At 39.2% G+C, this 19,038-nt stretch overlaps 3 protein-coding genes across 4 annotated transcripts in view; 1 reads left to right on the top strand and 2 right to left on the bottom strand.

Moving 5' to 3' along the window:
• The first annotated feature begins 56 nt into the window (after positions 1 to 56).
• Positions 57 to 14,497, top strand: hmbsa (hydroxymethylbilane synthase a). 2 transcript variants are annotated; one of them, XM_053618340.1, is made up of 14 exons: positions 57 to 379; positions 3,589 to 3,642; positions 4,231 to 4,303; positions 5,003 to 5,052; positions 5,144 to 5,199; positions 6,823 to 6,900; positions 7,047 to 7,124; positions 7,242 to 7,317; positions 7,458 to 7,571; positions 8,684 to 8,722; positions 9,155 to 9,274; positions 10,775 to 10,828; positions 11,040 to 11,126; positions 13,043 to 14,497. In XM_053618340.1, exons 1-14 carry the CDS (start codon positions 353 to 355, stop codon positions 13,211 to 13,213), a joined length of 1,077 nt encoding a protein of 358 aa, XP_053474315.1. In that variant the 5' UTR covers positions 57 to 352; the 3' UTR covers positions 13,214 to 14,497. The 2 variants fall into 2 exon arrangements, with proteins under 2 accessions (XP_053474315.1, XP_053474314.1); XM_053618339.1 differs by lacking the exon at positions 57 to 379 and adding an exon at positions 1,522 to 3,505.
• Positions 14,498 to 14,722: 225 nt separating this feature from the next.
• LOC128603706 (histone H2AX) lies at positions 14,723 to 15,403 on the bottom strand. The gene has a single exon (XM_053618341.1). The coding sequence runs from the start codon at positions 15,300 to 15,302 to the stop codon at positions 14,874 to 14,876; it is 429 nt and encodes a 142-aa protein (XP_053474316.1). The 5' UTR covers positions 15,303 to 15,403; the 3' UTR covers positions 14,723 to 14,873.
• Positions 15,404 to 16,488: 1,085 nt separating this feature from the next.
• The window catches only part of c2cd2l (c2cd2 like), a 54,777-nt gene continuing 52,227 nt past the window's right edge, over positions 16,489 to 19,038 (bottom strand). Inside the window, exon 15 of the mRNA XM_053618025.1 lies at positions 16,489 to 18,369. Coding sequence (XP_053474000.1) covers positions 18,116 to 18,369 — 254 coding nt within the window. The 3' untranslated portion in view covers positions 16,489 to 18,115. The remainder of the gene's footprint in view (positions 18,370 to 19,038) is intronic.

The raw sequence follows: 19,038 nt of genomic DNA, 5'->3' as shown, positions 1-19,038 counted from the left end.
GACATCCGTCATTAAATGTGTGTGATGCCGTTCGATTCCGATATCAACTGAAATATACATGCACATATAAAATCTAAATGTGAGCTGTAATAAATATATTTATAACGAATATGACTTATTAAATGCGCAGTCCTATGCGCAAGCCAGCGCTGACATGACGCTCATGAACTCCACCGTACACACTACACCGTATTAGTCGGAAGAGAGTTAACAGCGAGGTCACGAGGATATAATCTTGGTAGAAAGTCAGTTAAATATGCAAAAACAGCTGCTTTTTTCACTTCATTGACTAGAAATTCTTGCATGAAAAAGCAACTTTTATCGTCGTTGGGCGTTTTGTTCGGCAAGGAAGATGTCTCAAGGAGCTAGAACTACAGAAGTAAGTTTTATCGCTGGTATGGTTAAGCGCCAGGTGTCTATGGACAGCGTTGATTGGTTGTCCTAAAAGTCGGAGCTGAACTTTCGAGGCGTGCTATTGGTTTGTTACTGACTTACCGTCATTTATAATAGGAGAGAGAGCAGAGGGCGGGACTAAAGAAACTAAAATGTGGTCAAATAGAGCTTAAAGTTTAAGTATTTAAATTTGATATTTAGAATTAGTTTTGCTCTGAACACTTCAGGTGTCTAATATGTGAAATGAATCAGTGTAATTGTGACTTTTTATTTGCGCGGTTGGAGCCGATGGCTCATAAATGCTGTCTTTTAACCTTGACATGTGGATTAACTCAGTGAAATGAATGTTCTGGTGTGGTTGGAGAGTCTAGGACATGGCTGTATATCATTATGTCTGCATTAACTGTGCTGCCTGTTTGGCCATGCCCCTGACAAATAAAGATGATAAATAAACACAAACATGATATTTCTTAAAAGTGTAATAACAGGTACATTACTTAGCTAACTTGTCTCTGATTAATGACCAGAAGTGTCACAACTGAGGCAGGAGTCGTGAGACCTCTGGTGGGGAATTACTTATTTATTTATTTGGTTGTTTATTTAAAAAGAAAAAAAAAGAAAGAAATTTGAACAATCTGTGGAGTGCTCCTGCAATCCTGAATGGTTGATTAACTAGCAATCATTGAATGTCAAGATTTGTGGAAGTTCCAGTAAATATCACTGGCTTAATATGAAGTGACTGATCCATTCTCCAGTGGAGGTTCGTCCAGGAGATTCGTCAACACGTTAATCTCCATAAAGTCCTCATTCACAATCCCACGCGTTTGAAATTCTATTGAAATACTCATTTCTTCTTTTACGTGACAAACGATTTAAAGAAATATGGAAAAACAAAACATCTGATAGACATAAGCTGATATTTCATTTATTCCATGAAATAATTGTTGCGCATTTGTGGAGCGATGTGCTCCCTGCCCCATTTAGCTCTATAGAGTTATTATTACACCTGGAATCAAATATGGGAACTGCAACAAGCACAATGGAACTTTTCCACCTCAATGGAACTTTTCCACCACACAGTATGACTCGACTCGACTCAACTCTTTGGGGGGGGGTGTTTCCACTGTGGACAGTACCTGGTACCTGGTACTTTTTTTAGTACCGCCTCGGTCGAGGTTCTAATTGAGCCGAGCCGATAGTAAATGTGAGCCACGTGCTGACGGAGTGGGGAATTCTCCTTGACGAGTGGTTCTGTATCATGCTTGAATAAATGTGTGCCATTTAATACATACTTTGCATATGGTAATATTCTATTAATTGAAAATCAGGTATCATTTATCTCATTACAGATAAAATTACAACACAGGTTTCTGCCTTAGATTTTTACATCTCGCTTGTTACCGATTTCCAATCAGCTGTTTATCGAAGTCATTCCTGTCGTGGCTGAATGTAAATAACTTGGTCATATTGAGCAAAACGTAGGGTCTAGAACACCGTTATTTTGCATCCTTAATAGGGTCCGTGTTCAGTGAACAGGAAAAGCGTTTGGAATACAGCCTGACTGTGTATTGTATAGGGCTTCAATAATACAACATTATTCCTGCACGAAGGCGAACGGAAGATGACACCCTTGTAGAGGCGGCACTAAACTGCAGTGGAAAAGCAAGCTCAGAATAGTAAAACGAGCCGAGTCGAGCCATACCGTGCAGTGGAATATTGGCTTTAGAGGCCCATTGGGACAGGAATCACGCTGCCCCATGCTCACATTTTGAGTGTAGGAGGATCAGCGTACCTTACAGCTAATGATAGGGATTTTCACTCTAAATTGGATTAGATTAAAAGCTCTCCAAGATCTTGTTTTATAGCAATTAATCGGAATTAAATGCATACATTTTACGCAAACAAAGGTGTGTAAGCGCAGACAGCGTGCCTGTGATTTATAGAATAAATTCTATTGTAAAATATATTGCAAAGATGGGAAATGGATTAAACAGTTAGTACGGGATTTTGCTGAGGTTTTTTTTGTGATTGTTGCAGCCAAAAATGCTTGTTTGCTACAGGTTTTTTCCCCCAAAAATTTTGCGATGCAATTTGCAGAGTTTTTTTGTGATTTTTTTGTGGAAGACTGTTGAATTGGCGAAGTCACAACTGCATGAAATTGTTTTGCTCGGTCTTTCACAGTGATGTTTGTTGGTAAATGAGACGTTTTAGCTGCACTCATGTTCGACATGCGTGAATCGAAGAGGGCTTTGACCAAACGTGCGTTGTGATGATGTCACATGACGCGTCTCGGCCCAAATCTGCGTCAGCTTTGAAAAATGGCCAGCTCCTCCGAATATTGTGGCGTTTGCTTGATTTTGCGTTAATCCCTGCGATCGCACAATTCTGGAGGGACTGATGAATGTATGATAGCTGTATATCAGAAATGTGTATGCACCATGGTGACCTTGTTTCCCACGCAAAAGAGGAGAGAAAGAAAAAAAGAAAAAAAAATTCTCCCTTTTCCAAAGCCCAGTTTTTTTTTAAGGCTAGTTTCAGTATTTTTTTTGTTTGTTTGTTTGTTTGTTTTTGGGTTTTTTTTTTTGGGTCAGGTCAGTTTTCAGGACTGATATCCAATTTTCAGACAGACCAAACAATCAAATTATTTTAGGATGTTGGTGTAACTTAAAAATTTGACCATATTATCAGCACTTATTATCAGGAGGCATTATTTGCTGCATGTGTTGTGCACTTGTATATGGGGTGGAGAGCAATTTGGGATTCAGCCATCTGCTAAGATGTCAGTTAAGATGACTTAATAGCAGTGAACAGAAGCAGTGTTGTGGAAGAAGGAGATACGTGCGTGTGTATCTGACACCACACACACTGACACACCATCTAACAATGAGTTAGTTAGTTGTTAGTTTATCAGCATTGTACAGAAGACCCAGGGCGGTGGGAGGGTGGATTAAGACCTTATAGGAAGGGACAGCTTTCTTTTCCGAGCCACCACCCCAGAGTTCATTCATTAGCAGCATCGGGAGACAAGTGCACGCCATCTTAAATAGTCTACGTATTTAATCTAGCTAAAGGCTTAAGCTATAAGATGGAAGGGCCGTTTAAGTGTATAAGAGTGAGTTGAATTGAAAGATGTTGTGTTTTTTTAGTGTCACTGTAAGGCTGTATGAGATTTATAAAATGACTTCTGCTTTTCAGGAAGAAAATGGAAAAGTCACTCGGATTATTCGCATCGGAACCAGGAAAAGCCAGGTCAGAACATGACATGATGCCTTTTTTGTGTGTGTCATTTGATTAACACCGTCATGACCTCATATTTGTGAAGCTGTTGATTTTACTCCAGCTCAACTATGCTGATTTGAACTAATCTGTACGCAACAAAAATCCAGATTTTCTGCTAAAAAAAAAATTGTTTCCGCTTTGAACTTTGCAAAGCTAATTCCTCAGTGGCCTGATTTCACTCCTCTGTCTCAGATGCTTGATTTCGGTCTCTCATGAAGTGAGAGGATTGAGTGTGTAATTTGTGATATTTTGCTCATTCGTGATATTGCAGGCAATCACAAAACTTGAAATAACTGAATTGCCATGAAAGAGTAGTGAATTAGTGCAGGGTGAACAGAGGAGAGAGAGTGGGTGTGGCAAACAACATGGTGGGATCAGATAAGTCCGAGTCCTCCTGTGTCTCCACAGAGATTACTGAGAGTCTTAACAATACCTCATTTATGTGTTTAAATAACATTATAAGCTTCAGCTCGTGAAAGAGCTCATGTACCTGTATCGTGCAGGTGTTGCTGAGTGTTTATTGTGTGTGTGAAGTTGTGCTGTTGTGTTCTTTTTCAGCTCGCTCGGATTCAGACAGACAGCGTGGCCGAGCAGCTGAAAGAGCTCTATCCAGACTTGCAGCTAGAGATAGGTATAGCTTTCTTTCTTTCTTTCTTTCTTTTTTTTTTCTTTCTTTCTTTCTCACTCAACTTCTTGCTGTCTCTTCTTTCTTGCTTGCTTGCTAATCTATTTATTTCTTGCTTGCTCAACTTCTTGCTTTCTTTATAGCATTCTATATTTCTTGATCAAACCTTTCTTTCTTTCTTTCTTTCTTGCTTGCTAATCTTTCTTTCTTTCTTTCTTTTTTCTTGTTGAAGTTCTTCCTTTCTCTTTTTTCTTGCTTTCTTTCTTTCTTGATCAGTCATTTCTTTCTTTCATTCCTGGTTACTTTTCTTTATTGCTTTTCTTTCTTTCTTTATTGATTTCTTGCTTGCTTTTTTATTGCTTTTCTTTCTTTCTTTCTTTCTTTCTTTCTTTCTCGCTTCCTTGATCAAATCTCTTTTCTTTTCTTCAATTACATCATTCTTTTTCATTATATTATGTTCCTCATGTCCCTCCTTCTCTTTCGGTCACTCTCTGGGTCTTCTCATTTTCTTCTCTCTCTTTTGTCGTCTTTTGTCTTCCCAGAATCCTTTACAGACAGATGAGCGATTGTGTTTTAGTGAGAATGTGTAATCCACACCATTTCTTTCCTCCCTTCTTCTTCTGTCAATGCTGATGTGAGAATGTGGCACAGTACTTTATTTTTTTGTTGTTGTTGTTAAATTCTTACTGGGTGTGTGTTTCACAGTTGCCATGTCGACAGTCGGAGACAAAATCCTTGACACTGCCTTATCAAAGGTAAAGTTAACACACCATCCTGACAAGCAGGATGGTAAGAATGGATGTCATCTGATGTTATACGTGTATAAATATATTCTTATCGTTACAGATTGGAGAGAAGAGTCTGTTCACCAAAGAGCTGGAGAATGCCCTTGAGAGAAACGAGTAAGAGCTAACTGTTCTGCTGTTCCGCTACTTCATTGTGCTGTAAATGCTTAGTCTGTCTGCCTGAAATGTTATTTTAGATATACTGCTTGAGTGTGTAGCGCCATCTACTGTGAGATCACTGCTACAACAGGAGATTTAGAGGAGAGATTGGTGACTTAGGAGCTTCAGGTTTCTGTAAAATAGGTCAAATATGGCCCATTTAAGACTAATCTTTTCAAATCTCCTAAACCATTGAGAGCAAATCATTGTACTAAAATGGCTGCTGCTGGCAATCCACATTGCATTAGTGGTAAAGTGAAATATTTGCAATAAAGAAAAGAAAAGAATGCAATACCAATCGACAGAGTTTCGATCACTCTCCACTACATGGCTATAGGGTCAGTCCATCTCAAGTGGTCCAGTAATTGTAAAGTTGGCTGTCTGACCATTTAAAATTTTTCAAAAACATTTTTTGAATGATTACCTCTATGTATTAGCATTGCATTTTAAAAAAATAATGATTTGGTTTAAGTACGACCTTTAAGTAAAAAGGTAATGCTGAAGTTTAAATTATGAGCACGTTAAAGTGTTCTTTGACCTTGGATGCATGTAAATGTATTATGTGAGACCGTTAAAACAAAATTAGGCATGTTTCAAAACTATAATAGGTGCGCTTTAAGGTACGTTCTCACACACACAGCGACTCACAGCGACATATTAACCAGAGACCATTCATTTTCAATGAGAGCTGCCGACATGAACGACAGCGACCGATGTGGGCGTGTCCAGCTACGTGACAAAGTTGAGAGAGGTTTTTGCAAACTTTATGCAAATTCGGAGCAACTTGGTGCAGCGACTACCAATGGGAGTGAAGACAGTAGAGCGCATGTGAACTGTGATCCGCCATGCTGCCTGCGTGTCCGAATTGTTTCGTGAGCGCTTGCGCTTTTGCCGCAGATAGAGAGCCGCGGTGGCAAAAAGCACACACCGCTTTCATCTTGTAGGATATGATGAATATATACATTGGTGAATTTTTATATACATACTTTTTTATTTGATATTTTTATATACATCCCTCCAGAATGTTTCATGTTTAGCTACAAGAAAACTGGTTTGTTGTCAAAAGTGGATTGCTGGTTGTGCCACCCACTGATAAATGTTACTATGGTAACCAGTAGTAGGAACGCCTACTGGCGACATCAAGGTACGACGAATGGTGACTTGCACCGATCAAGTCATTGTATGTGTGATCGTACCAGTTACGGGTTCTGAGGCACTCCTCTCTCAGCCAGTCACTGGCTAAATTTATTCCATAGCAACATGGTTGATCACACTCTTACTCTTATCTGAAGAATTCTTCTGATTCGTTATTAAAAGTTCTTGGTTGAGTTTCCAAAAGCGTTGCAGCTAAAAGGTAAAGCGAGTGACATGTTAAACACACTTTTTCTACCTGTTTCCTGTATATCTTTGGGAAACTGGGCCCTTCTCTGCAGTTTAGTGAATAGGAATGTTTAGTAGCCCTCAAGATAGTTCTCACTGTTTGTTTGTTTGTTTTTTTGGGGGTGGATACTAAATAAGGAAGTATCTTTTGTGACAATTGAATATAATGAGCTTCCCCCTCCCCCCTGTCTCCAACACCAGGGTGGACCTTGTTGTGCACTCTTTAAAAGACCTTCCTACCTCACTGCCTCCTGGTTTCACGATTGGTGCTGTTCTCCAGTACGTTTCCTAAAGTTTCACACTCTCCTAAACACTCCACAGATAAATCCATCTTTCTCTAATATCATTCCATTTATGTGTGTGCATTTCTGAGCAGCGTTTATTTCCTTTTTAAATTTTATTTTAAAAAATTTCCTGCTCCTTAGACGTGAAAATCCTCATGATGCTGTAGTGCTTCATCCAAAGAATGCTGGACTCACTTTGGACGCCCTTCCAGAAAATAGGTAATTAATAAACATTACATCATACTCCATAGTCTGGCGTGATGATTTCTTTCCCCATTCTTGCTGCAGTGGATAGATTAATCTCTTACCCAGTGTGACCTTGATATCCACTTTCAGTGTGATTGGCACGAGCTCGCTCCGCCGAGCGGCCCAGCTGAAAAAAAGGTTCCCACAGCTGGAATTTGAAAACATTGTATCCTTTCTAAAGCTGTGTGTGTGTGTGTGTGTGTGTGTGTGTGTTAAAATGCTCGGTGTATTTTACAATGCAAAAAAAGGTAGTTGTGTTCAGCATCAGCAGGTTTCTCACATGAATCCTTTACTCAGCCGAATTAGAGAGGCAACCTGAATACTCGTCTGAAGAAGCTGGACGAGAAGGATGACTACGCTGCCATCATTCTGGCTGCAGCTGGTCTCAAGCGCATGGGCTGGGAGAGCCGTATCAGTCAGGTGCTTACATATTAACATCACCGTCACTTATGTTGTCACTAGATAATATATCACTTTGTATTTGAGCACATTACACAGCATTGTGTGCATTCATGTAATATTAATAACAGAATGTCTAACAAGGCAGAGTTTAGCATGGTTGATAAGAGACACCGCTGAGAGAGAGAGAGAGAGACAGAGAGAGAGAGAGAAAGAGAGAGACAGAGAGAGAGAGAAGCTATTCCTGGGTCTTGTGGTATTGATTCTTATTGAGTTGAATCATTTCCCAGAAGAGAGGCTTTGAAACACGTTTTGGCTTGGTCGAAGAGGATCAGCAATGATTTTGCTCATTTCCTGATCCTAGAATGTGCAAGTTCTGCAAATGTGATCAGATGATGCGCTGTAGTCTGGCCTTGGGCCATGCATTGAGTGAGCTAAACCAGACTGGGTTACTGAACCAAAGGCCGTGGTTCAAGCCCCAGCACTGCCAAGCTGACACTGTTGGGCCCTTGAGCAAGGCCCTTAACCCTCTCTGCTCCAGGGGCGCTGTATCATGGCTGACCCAAGCTTCCTAACAAGCTGGGGTATGCGAAGAAAAGAATTTCACCGTGCTGTAATGTATGCGTGACAAAATACAGACTGCTTCATTGCCTCTGAAAGTCTTCCAAGCCTCGTCAGCAGTTGAGTTGATGTTACCCTGCTGTTTAAGCTGTTTACGATTACCAGGATTTTGAAGGATTTTTCAACAATGGCGCTTCGGTCTCCCAGGTCCGTTCTCTAACCGAGCGCCATCATTAATAGTTTTCTGGTGGGAATGTGACACCAGATAGTAAATTTCTCTGTATCTATTACGGTTGAAGCATTTAGAGTTAGATCTTTTTCGATGCGTTTAGTATTAGCCTTCGATTCTGTGGCGTGTTCACAGTACCTGTGAATGAATTGTTACCATATTAACATTTAACAATATGCATGTTTCATTTTAGAACAGTAGTCCAACTGGAAGTACTATCAAAGCTGCTGTTATGAAACATTAATCTACTCCTGACCGGTCAGATTCGAGAATTCAGTAGCATTGTGGTAGAAGCGTATTTTACAATTTGTGTGAAAGGTTTGTTTATCCTGGTCTCTTTCAGGTTCTGGGTCCTGAAGACTGCATGTATGCTGTAGGCCAGGTGAGTGACCAAACAGGGCCGAGCATACCAAAATATCTGAGATTTTCTCAGATTATCAGCTTTTGTTTGTGTTAGGTTAATGTTTTCACCTAGGCTAGTACTGTTTACGTACAAAAAAGAGATCATCCTGAGGACGTCATGGTTTGTAAGTCAACGTTGTTCCTATGCAAGGAAACACCTGTTTAACCATCTGTGCCAACGGTCGCTGAATAGTGCAAAACACTGCTGTGGTGTTTTCATGTCAGTAGGAAACCTACAATTATTTGGAAAGACAGAATATACACTTGTAGTGGAAAAAGTGTATTCTGTAGCTCCGTGGCTAAAATTTCTTGAATGATCTCACCTTCATTGGCAGCTTACTGGCATCTGCTGGTTATGTTTCACTACATTCAGTTGCCATTTCACATAGCTTACATTGCTTACTGATTGTAGGGAGCGTTGGCGGTGGAAGTGAGGGCAAGAGACAGAGACATCCTCAAGATGGTGTCCATCCTCCACCACCCTGACACTGTGCTGCGCTGCATCTCTGAGAGGGCTTTCCTCAAGCAACTGGTTAGTCTTCCACACTCACACAAAAAACGCAGAAGTAAATATGGTGTAATATACTGGAAATATGTTCAGCTTTTCTGTATTTTAAAGCTTTTTTTTTAATCTAATCTGGGATTTTTGCATCTGTACTGCATATATGGTATATTTACCACAGACAAAAATTTCTGCAGTGGTCCCTGTGCAAAAAAACCCCTCAGAACTCACTTCTGTTGGAAGCTTAAGGGCTGTTGAAATGTGGATGCAACGGAGTGTGAATACATTATCCAGAATTAACAGTTAATCATTCCGTACAGGATTTTGCAGAGTTTTTTTTGTGTGTGTGATTGTTATGAACAAAAATGCCTGATTTTGCTGAAGTTTTTTTTTTTAAAGTGCTTGCTTGTTTATTTATTTATTTATTTATTTATTTATTTATTTGCAGAAAACTGTTTGAATTGGTGAAATTGCAATTGCACAAATTTGGTATATCGCAGTGATGTTTGTTGGTAACTGAGACCTTGTAGCTGTACACATGTTCGACGTACGTGAATCGAAGACGGCTTTAACTGAACGCGTGCTGCGATGACGTCACATGACGCGTCTCGGCCCAAATCTGCAGCCAATCTGCGGTAATTTAGAAAAATTGCAAGCTCCTCTGAATATTGCAGAGTTTGCTTGATTTTGCGTTCATTTCTGCAGTCGCAAAATGGCTAAATCCTCGAGGGACTGTATAATGTGTTCTAAACAGATACAAATAAGTGCTATTGCTTGCTTATTTATTTATTTATTTATTTATTTATTTATTTTTTAAGAAAGCTTGCTAGAAAAGTCGAGTGAGAAGCAGGAGGTTTTTACTTTCATGAAGGGTGAAGATAAGAAGCTTCTGAGCCCAAGAAAGACAATGTTCAATCAATAATATGAAGACGCGGTTCTGCACAATGCATTTACAGCATTCCATCATTCATCCTTAGTAACTGCCTGGTCAGGGTTGCATTGATTTTAAAATTAAATTACTATTTTGTTTATATTTTGGGAAATGGAACCAGGAAAACATGTTCGAATAGACCAGTTATAGACCAGTTATGAATTCGAGTGATGCAGATGAGGTTGAGGAAGTGTCAGAGCCTGAACTCACAGACCATATCATGTTTAATATTATGATTATAATAATACTTTTAAAAAGTTAAAAACCTTATGATATAAAACCCTTTGCAAAATCAGTTTCGTTCATCCTTTCAGAGATTGGACTTATGACCTAATTAAGAATGATCAAGTTGAATAATAACAGCTTTACTAAGGCTTTCTCTCATGTCCGTCTCATCTGTAATGGTTGTAGTTTTGAAGTAAAAATGTTTTCCAGTCTTTTCTCAGTACACAGGACAGGATTCTTGTCTATGGAACTCATCCATACGCTACGAATGCAGTGTATAGGGCATATTAAACTTAAAACGTACTGGACTGTTCCTTTTAAATGTCTTTAATTTGCTTGTATTGTGAATCTCCTTCACTCTGCTTTGCATTTAGGAGGGAGGCTGCAGTGTACCTGTCGCTGTCTACACAGAAATGAAGAACTCTGTGGTAAATAATACACACATGTTAAGGAACTGTTATTTAACAAGGATAAACACATGGAGTTCGAGATCTGGCACTCACTGAGAATAACCTCTCAGGTGTCAGGCGATAACAGAAACTGCTAGTTGTGTTACAGTGCATTGAACTCGTTGTGTTTTTCAGCTTGTGTACAACTTTACACGTGTCTTGGGTAAATCGACCCATTTTCTGTTTGTAGCTCTATCTGACAGGTGCAGTTTACAGTCTGGATGGTGCTGACTGCTTGAAGGACACCATGCAAACCAACATCGAATTAGATAACATGGTAAGTGCACATGCAAGCACGCACATTCTGGTTTTTTTCTTTTCACCTTGTGAGCTGTGAGTTCAACGGTCCTGGTGGTAGTACATAATAAATATAAAGCACTTAATATAAATTGTGTAAACACTTAAAAAAAAAAAAACCCAACCCAAACATATTATGATAGATAATAAATTAACAGGTTTATTGAATCCAGATGCACACAATCTGCATAGAAGCTTTAAAAATATAACAAATATGAAGTTACTTGGAAAAAAGAGAGATGTGGTGGTAATAATATCGCTCAAAAGACTTTTAGTTAGAGCAGTAGTACATTGGAGCTGATTTGTTGACTTCAATATGGTGCGTTGGTTATATATCCCATGCTTAACTGTGACCGATATAGAACATTTGTAAATTTCCTTTCAGAATATTGCGTTACATTATTTTGTAAAAGTCCAAAAATAGGTTTACGATGATCAATATTAATATGATATTTGTAATTGGATGGAACAATCATGAAAAAGGATATTTTATGGTTAGCTATTTGTACTAATGGCGAAAAAACAACTAATGATTCTCTCCTCAACGATTTTGCATTGAAGAACAACATGTCATAACCTGACTTTTATATGTATAACATTTAATTGAAAAAGGACAATTATTGAAAAGATTTCACGTTTAAATGATAAAAGATATTAATATAGCTATAATTTTATTTGCCCATATTTTTAGTTCATTAAAAAAATGCATAATAGTTTTAAAGCTGCTAATCCTCTTTGTACATCCAACAACACAAAAGCTAAAAAGTTCAGTCAGTGCTTGTTTAGGTGACTAAAAGTAAAGCAATGGGTCAATGTAGATAAAAGGTAAGTTGTACTATAATATTAAAAATTGTTCTGACGGTCCTAAAGCAGTGGTTGCACCGGGGGGGGGGTTTATAAGTAAGATCTAAGTGTATATAGAAACTAAACAGAAATTGAATCAAAAGCTCCATAGAAATTATTTGTCATTAAATCTAAATTATGAAAAAAAGAGGAGTTAACTGATAATAGGCAAACAAATTCTTCCAAGTTAATCTGTATTTAAATTTATCCTACATTTCCTTTCATCTTTAATAAGTTTTTTATAAAACACTTCTGGATGATTGGGGCGCACGGTGGCTTAGTGGTTAGCACGTTCGCCCCACGGGGTCCAGGGTTCGATTGCCACCGGGGCCCTGTGTGTGCGGAGTTTGCATGTTCTCTCCGTGCTACGGGGGTTTCCTCCGGGTACTCCAGTTTCCTCCCCAATCCAAAGACATGCATGGTAGGCTGATTGTCCGTAGTGTATGAATGGGTGTGTGAGTGTGTATGTGAGTGTGCCCTGCAATGGACTGGCACCCTGTCCAGGGTGTACCCCGCCTTGTGCCCGATGCTCCCTGGGACAGGCTCCAGGTTCCCCGTGACCCTGAAAAGGAGTAAGCAGTAGAAGATGGATGGATGGATGGATGGACTTCTGGATGATTGTGTTCTCCCCATGGATGCATGTGTTTCCTCCCACCTCTTAAATTCATGCCAGTAGGTGGATTTGGTTGTGCTAAATTGCCCCTAGGTTTGAAGGAGTGTGTGAATATGTTTATGGTGCCTTGCGATGGACTGGTGTCCCATCCAGGGTGTTCTCCTGCCTCATGCTTAGTGTTCCTGGGATAGATGCTGCAACCCTGCTCAGGATAAAGAGCTTAATGAAGAAGAATGGATGAATAAATGACCAATTGATCATAGGAAGTTTTAAATGGTGAAGATTTTTAAACAATCTTCCAAGACATTTTGTCCAAGAGATTTGATCAGTTAAACGTTCAGATGAGTGAAACATCTTCAGGATTAAACCACAAGTATAGTGTTCGACATGACTGCTACTTGACATTTGTATCATACGTTGTTGTTGTTGTTTTTCCCCAGGTGCATGACAGTGCAGAAGACCGAGCTCATGTCGGAGTCACGGCCAACAACCTGTCTCTGAAGGCTCTGGATGATGCAGAGAAGCTGGGTGTTGATCTTGCCAACCTGCTGCTCAGTAAAGGAGCCAAGGACATCCTTACCACGGCCAGACAGCTCAATGATGTCCGATAACAGCTTCTTTCAGCTGCCAGCAAGCCCTGATCCACATGATCCAACTTAACACTGTCAACATGAAAAATGCACACACACACACACACACACACATTCAAAGTGAAGGTCATGGGTGTAAACAGTACTATTTAAATGGATGTAACAGAAGATTGTATGCCTCTGTTTACCCATGTCATCACAACACTTTTTTTCAGCACCGAATCCATTGATGACTGTTTATATGTATTTTCAGTACTTTCACAGTACAAGAACAAACCATGTTACATGCTGATATCTTGATTACCATGTCAAGTAACTTAAACTCAGGTGCACTCAGAAAAAGAGGTTCCGAAACAGGGTTGTTTTTTTTTTTTTTTACATGCAACCTTTTTGTCCAAGATTGTATCTGGTGCTCAAAAGGACTGAGTTCACTTTAATAACATTCTTTGCTGAAACCAAGGGTATATAAAGAAATCTGTTTTAGTTAGGTTGTACATTTTTATTTAGTCATTAAGCAGTTTGCAGCTTAGTTTATTCTCGTATATACTTCCATTCAGCCTTTTGCCTGAACCTATACTTTATATCCTCCTCATTGCAGTAATACTTGGTGCCATTTAATTGTAGCACACTTGAGCCTTCCAGTACTCACTCACTTTTTTTTTTCAGATAAGGACTAAAGCTGTAAGACCAACATATCAGTTATAAATCAAGCTGAACGGATATGTATTTTAAAATGTAGCTACAGAGGTTTAAAATTGCTACCACTAATTTAGTTCTAGCTGTGCAACATACCAGCTGCCAAAACACAGACCAAGCTTCACTAAATTAATAAATACATTATAGATTTTTCAAATTTTCCTTACTGTTATTTAGTTAAAGGTAACTTGCAGCTTTAGTAATGGTAATTCACAAGGTCTTAACTTTCTACCAGCTAGCAAAAGGATTGTGTTCATTTCAGCAGTTTCCCTACATACTCTGCACACAGTGAGATATATATATAAGTTATGATTATTTAAGCCAAGTAGGAAATGCTTCAGTTTGACTGTCCCGGATCTAGTTGTTCAATGCAGGGTTGTAATGTGTGTTCAGGAGGTGAAGTAAACATGGCTGTAGTGTTCTCATTGGAAAAGGTGCAGGCTGAGACTCACTCATTCAATACTGAATCATTTATGGGTTGGGTCTGATGCCAGTGAGCTGTTTATAGTGCCTATAACCGGACAAGTGCCTTAATGTGATAATATGCATTTTACAGATTGTATTAAGTTAAATATTAAAATTAAAGCTTTCCCTCCCCTTATTATTTCACATCGGTGTCACTAATTACTCACTCGATAGCTGATACTAAGCAACGGTTTAGATGCTAACTGTTAGCTTAAAATGAAGAGCAACTTCAGCAGTGCAATAAAAACTGATTTGCAGTGCAGATTTTCATGGGAGAAAAAAGAAACCCCACAGTTAAATACGTTACAACCGAGAATGAAACAAACGGCGTTAACATTTTACTAACAAAAGATACCAGACATTAGCGTGTCAAGTTAGCGAAAAAAGACATTTATTCAGAATCGTAGAAAAGCACATGAACACATGGACAATGGAGATTGCTCTTTTTATGTAAGCTGGGCGGCCCTTAAAAGGGCCTTTGGGTTTTTTGATGTTAATCAGCACGAGTCCGAGTCATTGTTTAGTATTCTTGGGACTGAGAGGAGCTTTTCTTTCCCGCCTTGCCGGAACTCGGTGCGGCCTGGCCGGTCTTCTTGGGCAGCAGAACGGCCTGTATGTTGGGCAACACACCACCCTGAGCGATGGTCACTCCGCCGAGCAGTTTGTTCAACTCTTCGTCGTTGCGGACGGCGAGCTGGAGATGCCGAGGAATGATGCGGGTCTTCTTGTTGTCCCGCGCTGCGTTCCCCGCCAACTCCAGGATCTCAGCGGTCAGATACTCGAGCACGGCGGCCAGGTACACAGGAGCGCCAGCACCCACCCGCTCGGCGTAGTTTCCTTTCCGCAGGAGACGATGCACGCGGCCGACGGGGAACTGGAGACCGGCGCGGGAGCTGCGAGTCTTGGCCTTAGCGCGGGCTTTTCCTCCGGTTTTGCCTCTTCCAGACATGCTTGTAGAGATCTTCTTCTGCTTCTTCCAGCTAAAGAGAAATCAATATGGACTACACTGCTTGTTGCTGCAGTATTTAAGGGCAGGCCGAAAGCAGGCGATTCTACCCGCCCCCAACTTTTCATTGGTTACCGCCGCAGGAACGAAGAATCCCATTTGCTGTCACAGCGAATGCGGCACAGGATGTGAACTCTCATTGGTGTAAATCTGCTGTGCATAAACAGCGCAAAACGACACACCAATCACAGACCTGCTGATTCGTGCTGCGAGCTCATTGGGTGGGTGTGTCTGTCTGCGCTACCATTGGCTCTTATTTATGCCCATCATGTTTAGGCGGAAAATTCAAACCAATTAAACACACTCCCTCTGAATTTAAAGTGACTGAATTTTGTGCGGAAAGTGAACACAGGAATTTGGGGGGGGGGGGGGGGGATTTAGAATTTAGAATCTAGAATCTAGAATCTAGAATTTCTCAAATTCTAGACACACAGCTGATGAGCCGACAAAGAGCTGATGAATTCCAAGCATGTTTAGAATATTAAAATGTTGTGAACTTGTGATATATGTGAGAAGATTATGTGTGGGATGCATTAGGTATAGAAGATTTATTCATAACCAAAATAATCTCGCTCTGTGAATGAGGATGACACAGCTGTCAGGATTTTGTAGTCTCGGGACAAGGCGTATTAATTTGTTAGATTGCACACAAAGAGAGAGAGTGAGTGTGAGAGAGAGAGATTTCAAAGTTTGAGAGAAAGAAATTTTTTTAATATTATATATATTAAAAAGCGTTAAATTATTCTTAAAGATGTTAAACCTGTAATCAGTAAGGGGTTTATTTAAAGGCCTTGTGGTACACATGCACAAAAATAAATAAAATAAACCCAGAGGGAAGCGAACAAATCTATTTTTATTGGTTTCCTTGCAAAATTCTTAACAATCTTGCCAATCAAAAGTCCTAATCTAACCTTAAAACTCATCACATAGAATATCCTCTTAGTGATATTCATAATCAACAAGATTATTGTCTGAGGAAATACAAAATCTCTTATACTGCTGTATTACTTTTTTTTTTTTGCATTTACTGGCCATGGCATTCAGTTACATTACTTTTATAGGAGCAAAACGTATTCTTGCGTTTGAAGAGAAACACAATCAGGGTTAAGAAAAGAACCAAAAAAGAATACATTTTCCAAAAATAATTTATTCAGAATAAATTAAACATTGCCACATGGTAATATATAGCTCCAACTATCTGAGGGGACTTTCGTCTCTTCACTGTTGTGAAATAAAAACATTCTGGGTCTCTAAAGTTATTGTTTAGTGTGATGTTTCCATTCACGCAGTAGAGAAGAGACTGGAAACGAAACCACACATCCTGGCATTGTATGATTCATTTAAAACATTATTGACTTGTATATGATTTTTAATCCTATGACAAAGCTTGGAAGAATACGGTCATGCGATGGAATGTGAGGATTTGCAGTCAAAGAGCATTGAGACGGGGCTAAAAAGAAGACAAGATCTGTAGTACTTCACTTTATAAGTGGGACAAATTATTTGTATAGTTAAATCTTTTTTTTTTTAAAGCATTGAAATTTGGGATGAGTAAGGAATTAAACTGTTCTTGTAAAGCCTACCATTTGAGGTGCAAAGGCAATTTAAATAACAATTGAGAAATGGCCTTCTCCTCCACATTTTATTTACACATGAAAGCATTCTCATTTAAACAACGCTATTTACACGTATTTAGGCCAGGTTCTCTAAAATATCCATGCTGGGGAAGGGGGTTATTGCAAGTAAGAAAAAAAAGGATGTAAATTTACTGTAGGTTTGGAGCAAATTTCTGGGATTGGTGTTGAAAAGATGGAAAATTATTTGCACAAACTGTTAATGTCCCCTGAGGTTGTTTTTTTTCCATATGCATGAACCCTGAAATATTTTTTCAACTTAATGTAAATGTAACTAAATATAATTTAAGAATAAACATAGATCACTTTACTTAGTTTATCTCCACCACCTGTGTCCTAACTTACAAGCCAAATTTCCCTCAAACATAAACGAGATATATTGTTTTTGTTCACAAATAAATATTATAAAAGAAGACTGTGCCACGATGAAAGGCAAATAAGTACCACTATTTGAAAAACAGAGCTTAATATTTGATCTAAATTGCCAATAACTACAGCAAAAACAACTATGCACACAGTACTAGCTGCACCATATGTAATATGTGAATCTCCCGGTTTGGTAAGGAGTAATCATTTAGTGTCAAAAAGCACAAAGTGATAAAACGAGATGAAAACGCTCCCCAGCGCTGTAAACAATCTGATAAAGTCCCAAAGTGCAGCCGATGGAAATTAAAATAAATAATAGAAACACATCGCAACATAAAGTGGGAGGTTTTGATGAGGATTGGCTCACATCGCCCCCTTGTGCTGAACGTATGAAACAGCATTTCACTCTCCTACTGTTGTTCTTCCTTATTATCCAGAAAAGCAGCCGTTTGAAGTATTTTACTAAATAAACAGTTTAGACAATCACAAGTCTTTCAGAAGTTCACAAACCCTTTGTTTTTCCCATATCTTAGATTTCAGCCTGAGCAATCTGTCCTCATCGTTTGCATGGGTCAAGTACGTTGGACACGAAGGGTCAAAATTCGGCCTTTTGGCCCTAATGATGACAGAGTCTCACAAAAGGCTTTGAAAAACGAACACCACAAATCACAAACTTGTTTTCTGTTTACACTACTCCTTCAAACGTCATTTCGACTGGCGCCTGCACCATGTCTTTCCCCTGTCTCTGTTCATGATTCAATTGTCGAGCGAGCTGGCTCCTCCGTTTGTAGAACTGGTTTTTCCCTTGCTTTTAGATGAGCGGAAGGAGAAGCGTTTGATGAGGCGACGGGAGAAGCTTCCGGATTTCTTGCGACCACTGGAGGAGCAGGAAGCCGTGGGCGGGTCATTGTCCAGGTTGGTGACGTCCTCGTGGGATTGGCTGAAGCTGGAGTTCTTCTCCCTGTGTCTCCTGCGGAACAAGAGCTTGGTGCCACTCCGGAGGAAGCCCACTGCGACACACAATCAAAGTCAGAAAATAAAGTGAAGTTATATTTATACTATAGTAGTAGTAGTAGTGGTAGTAGTAGTATTACACCAAGATCCTTAAGACAGTGGTTCTCAAAGTGGGACCCCCAGGGGTCCATGAAGCTTAGCCAGGATTTCTGAGATTTATTTATTTTTTATCACAACCATTTTTAGAGTTTGTATATTTATTATTGAGTTCTTATTGCTATATACCCTTTAACTAGTCACTTGTAAGGGGAAAATAAGCAAGAATACATAAGGTAATCATAAAATAACCAATAAATGAGGTCTACCTAGGCATAATGTGTTCCATTGTTGGAAAATTCTGGAATAAAAATATCTACCATATCTACCACTTATAGACAAGATATATTTTACACAATTAAATAATGTTCATGAATAAATAATGTCAAATGTTGTCCATGAATAAAAAAAGAAATCAGTGGAACAGATTTTACAGTTAAAGGGGTCCATGGCTGGTAAAAGTTTGCGAACATCTGCCTTAAGGGACCAGATGTTACAGATGAAAAGAGGATGTTGAAAATGAAAAAGATTTTTATATAACTCTACATACACATAAGTCCATTTAAGTCCAGTTGAGCAGTCAATTTTCAAGATGAGATGAAAAGCCGGTCATTTATAGAAATATATTA

Source organism: Ictalurus furcatus, chromosome 28 (genome assembly GCF_023375685.1).
Source record: "Ictalurus furcatus strain D&B chromosome 28, Billie_1.0, whole genome shotgun sequence".
Lineage (NCBI taxonomy): Eukaryota > Metazoa > Chordata > Actinopteri > Siluriformes > Ictaluridae > Ictalurus > Ictalurus furcatus.
The sequence above is the reverse complement of the archived record's forward strand: the minus strand, read 5'-3'. Positions and strand labels throughout refer to the sequence as shown.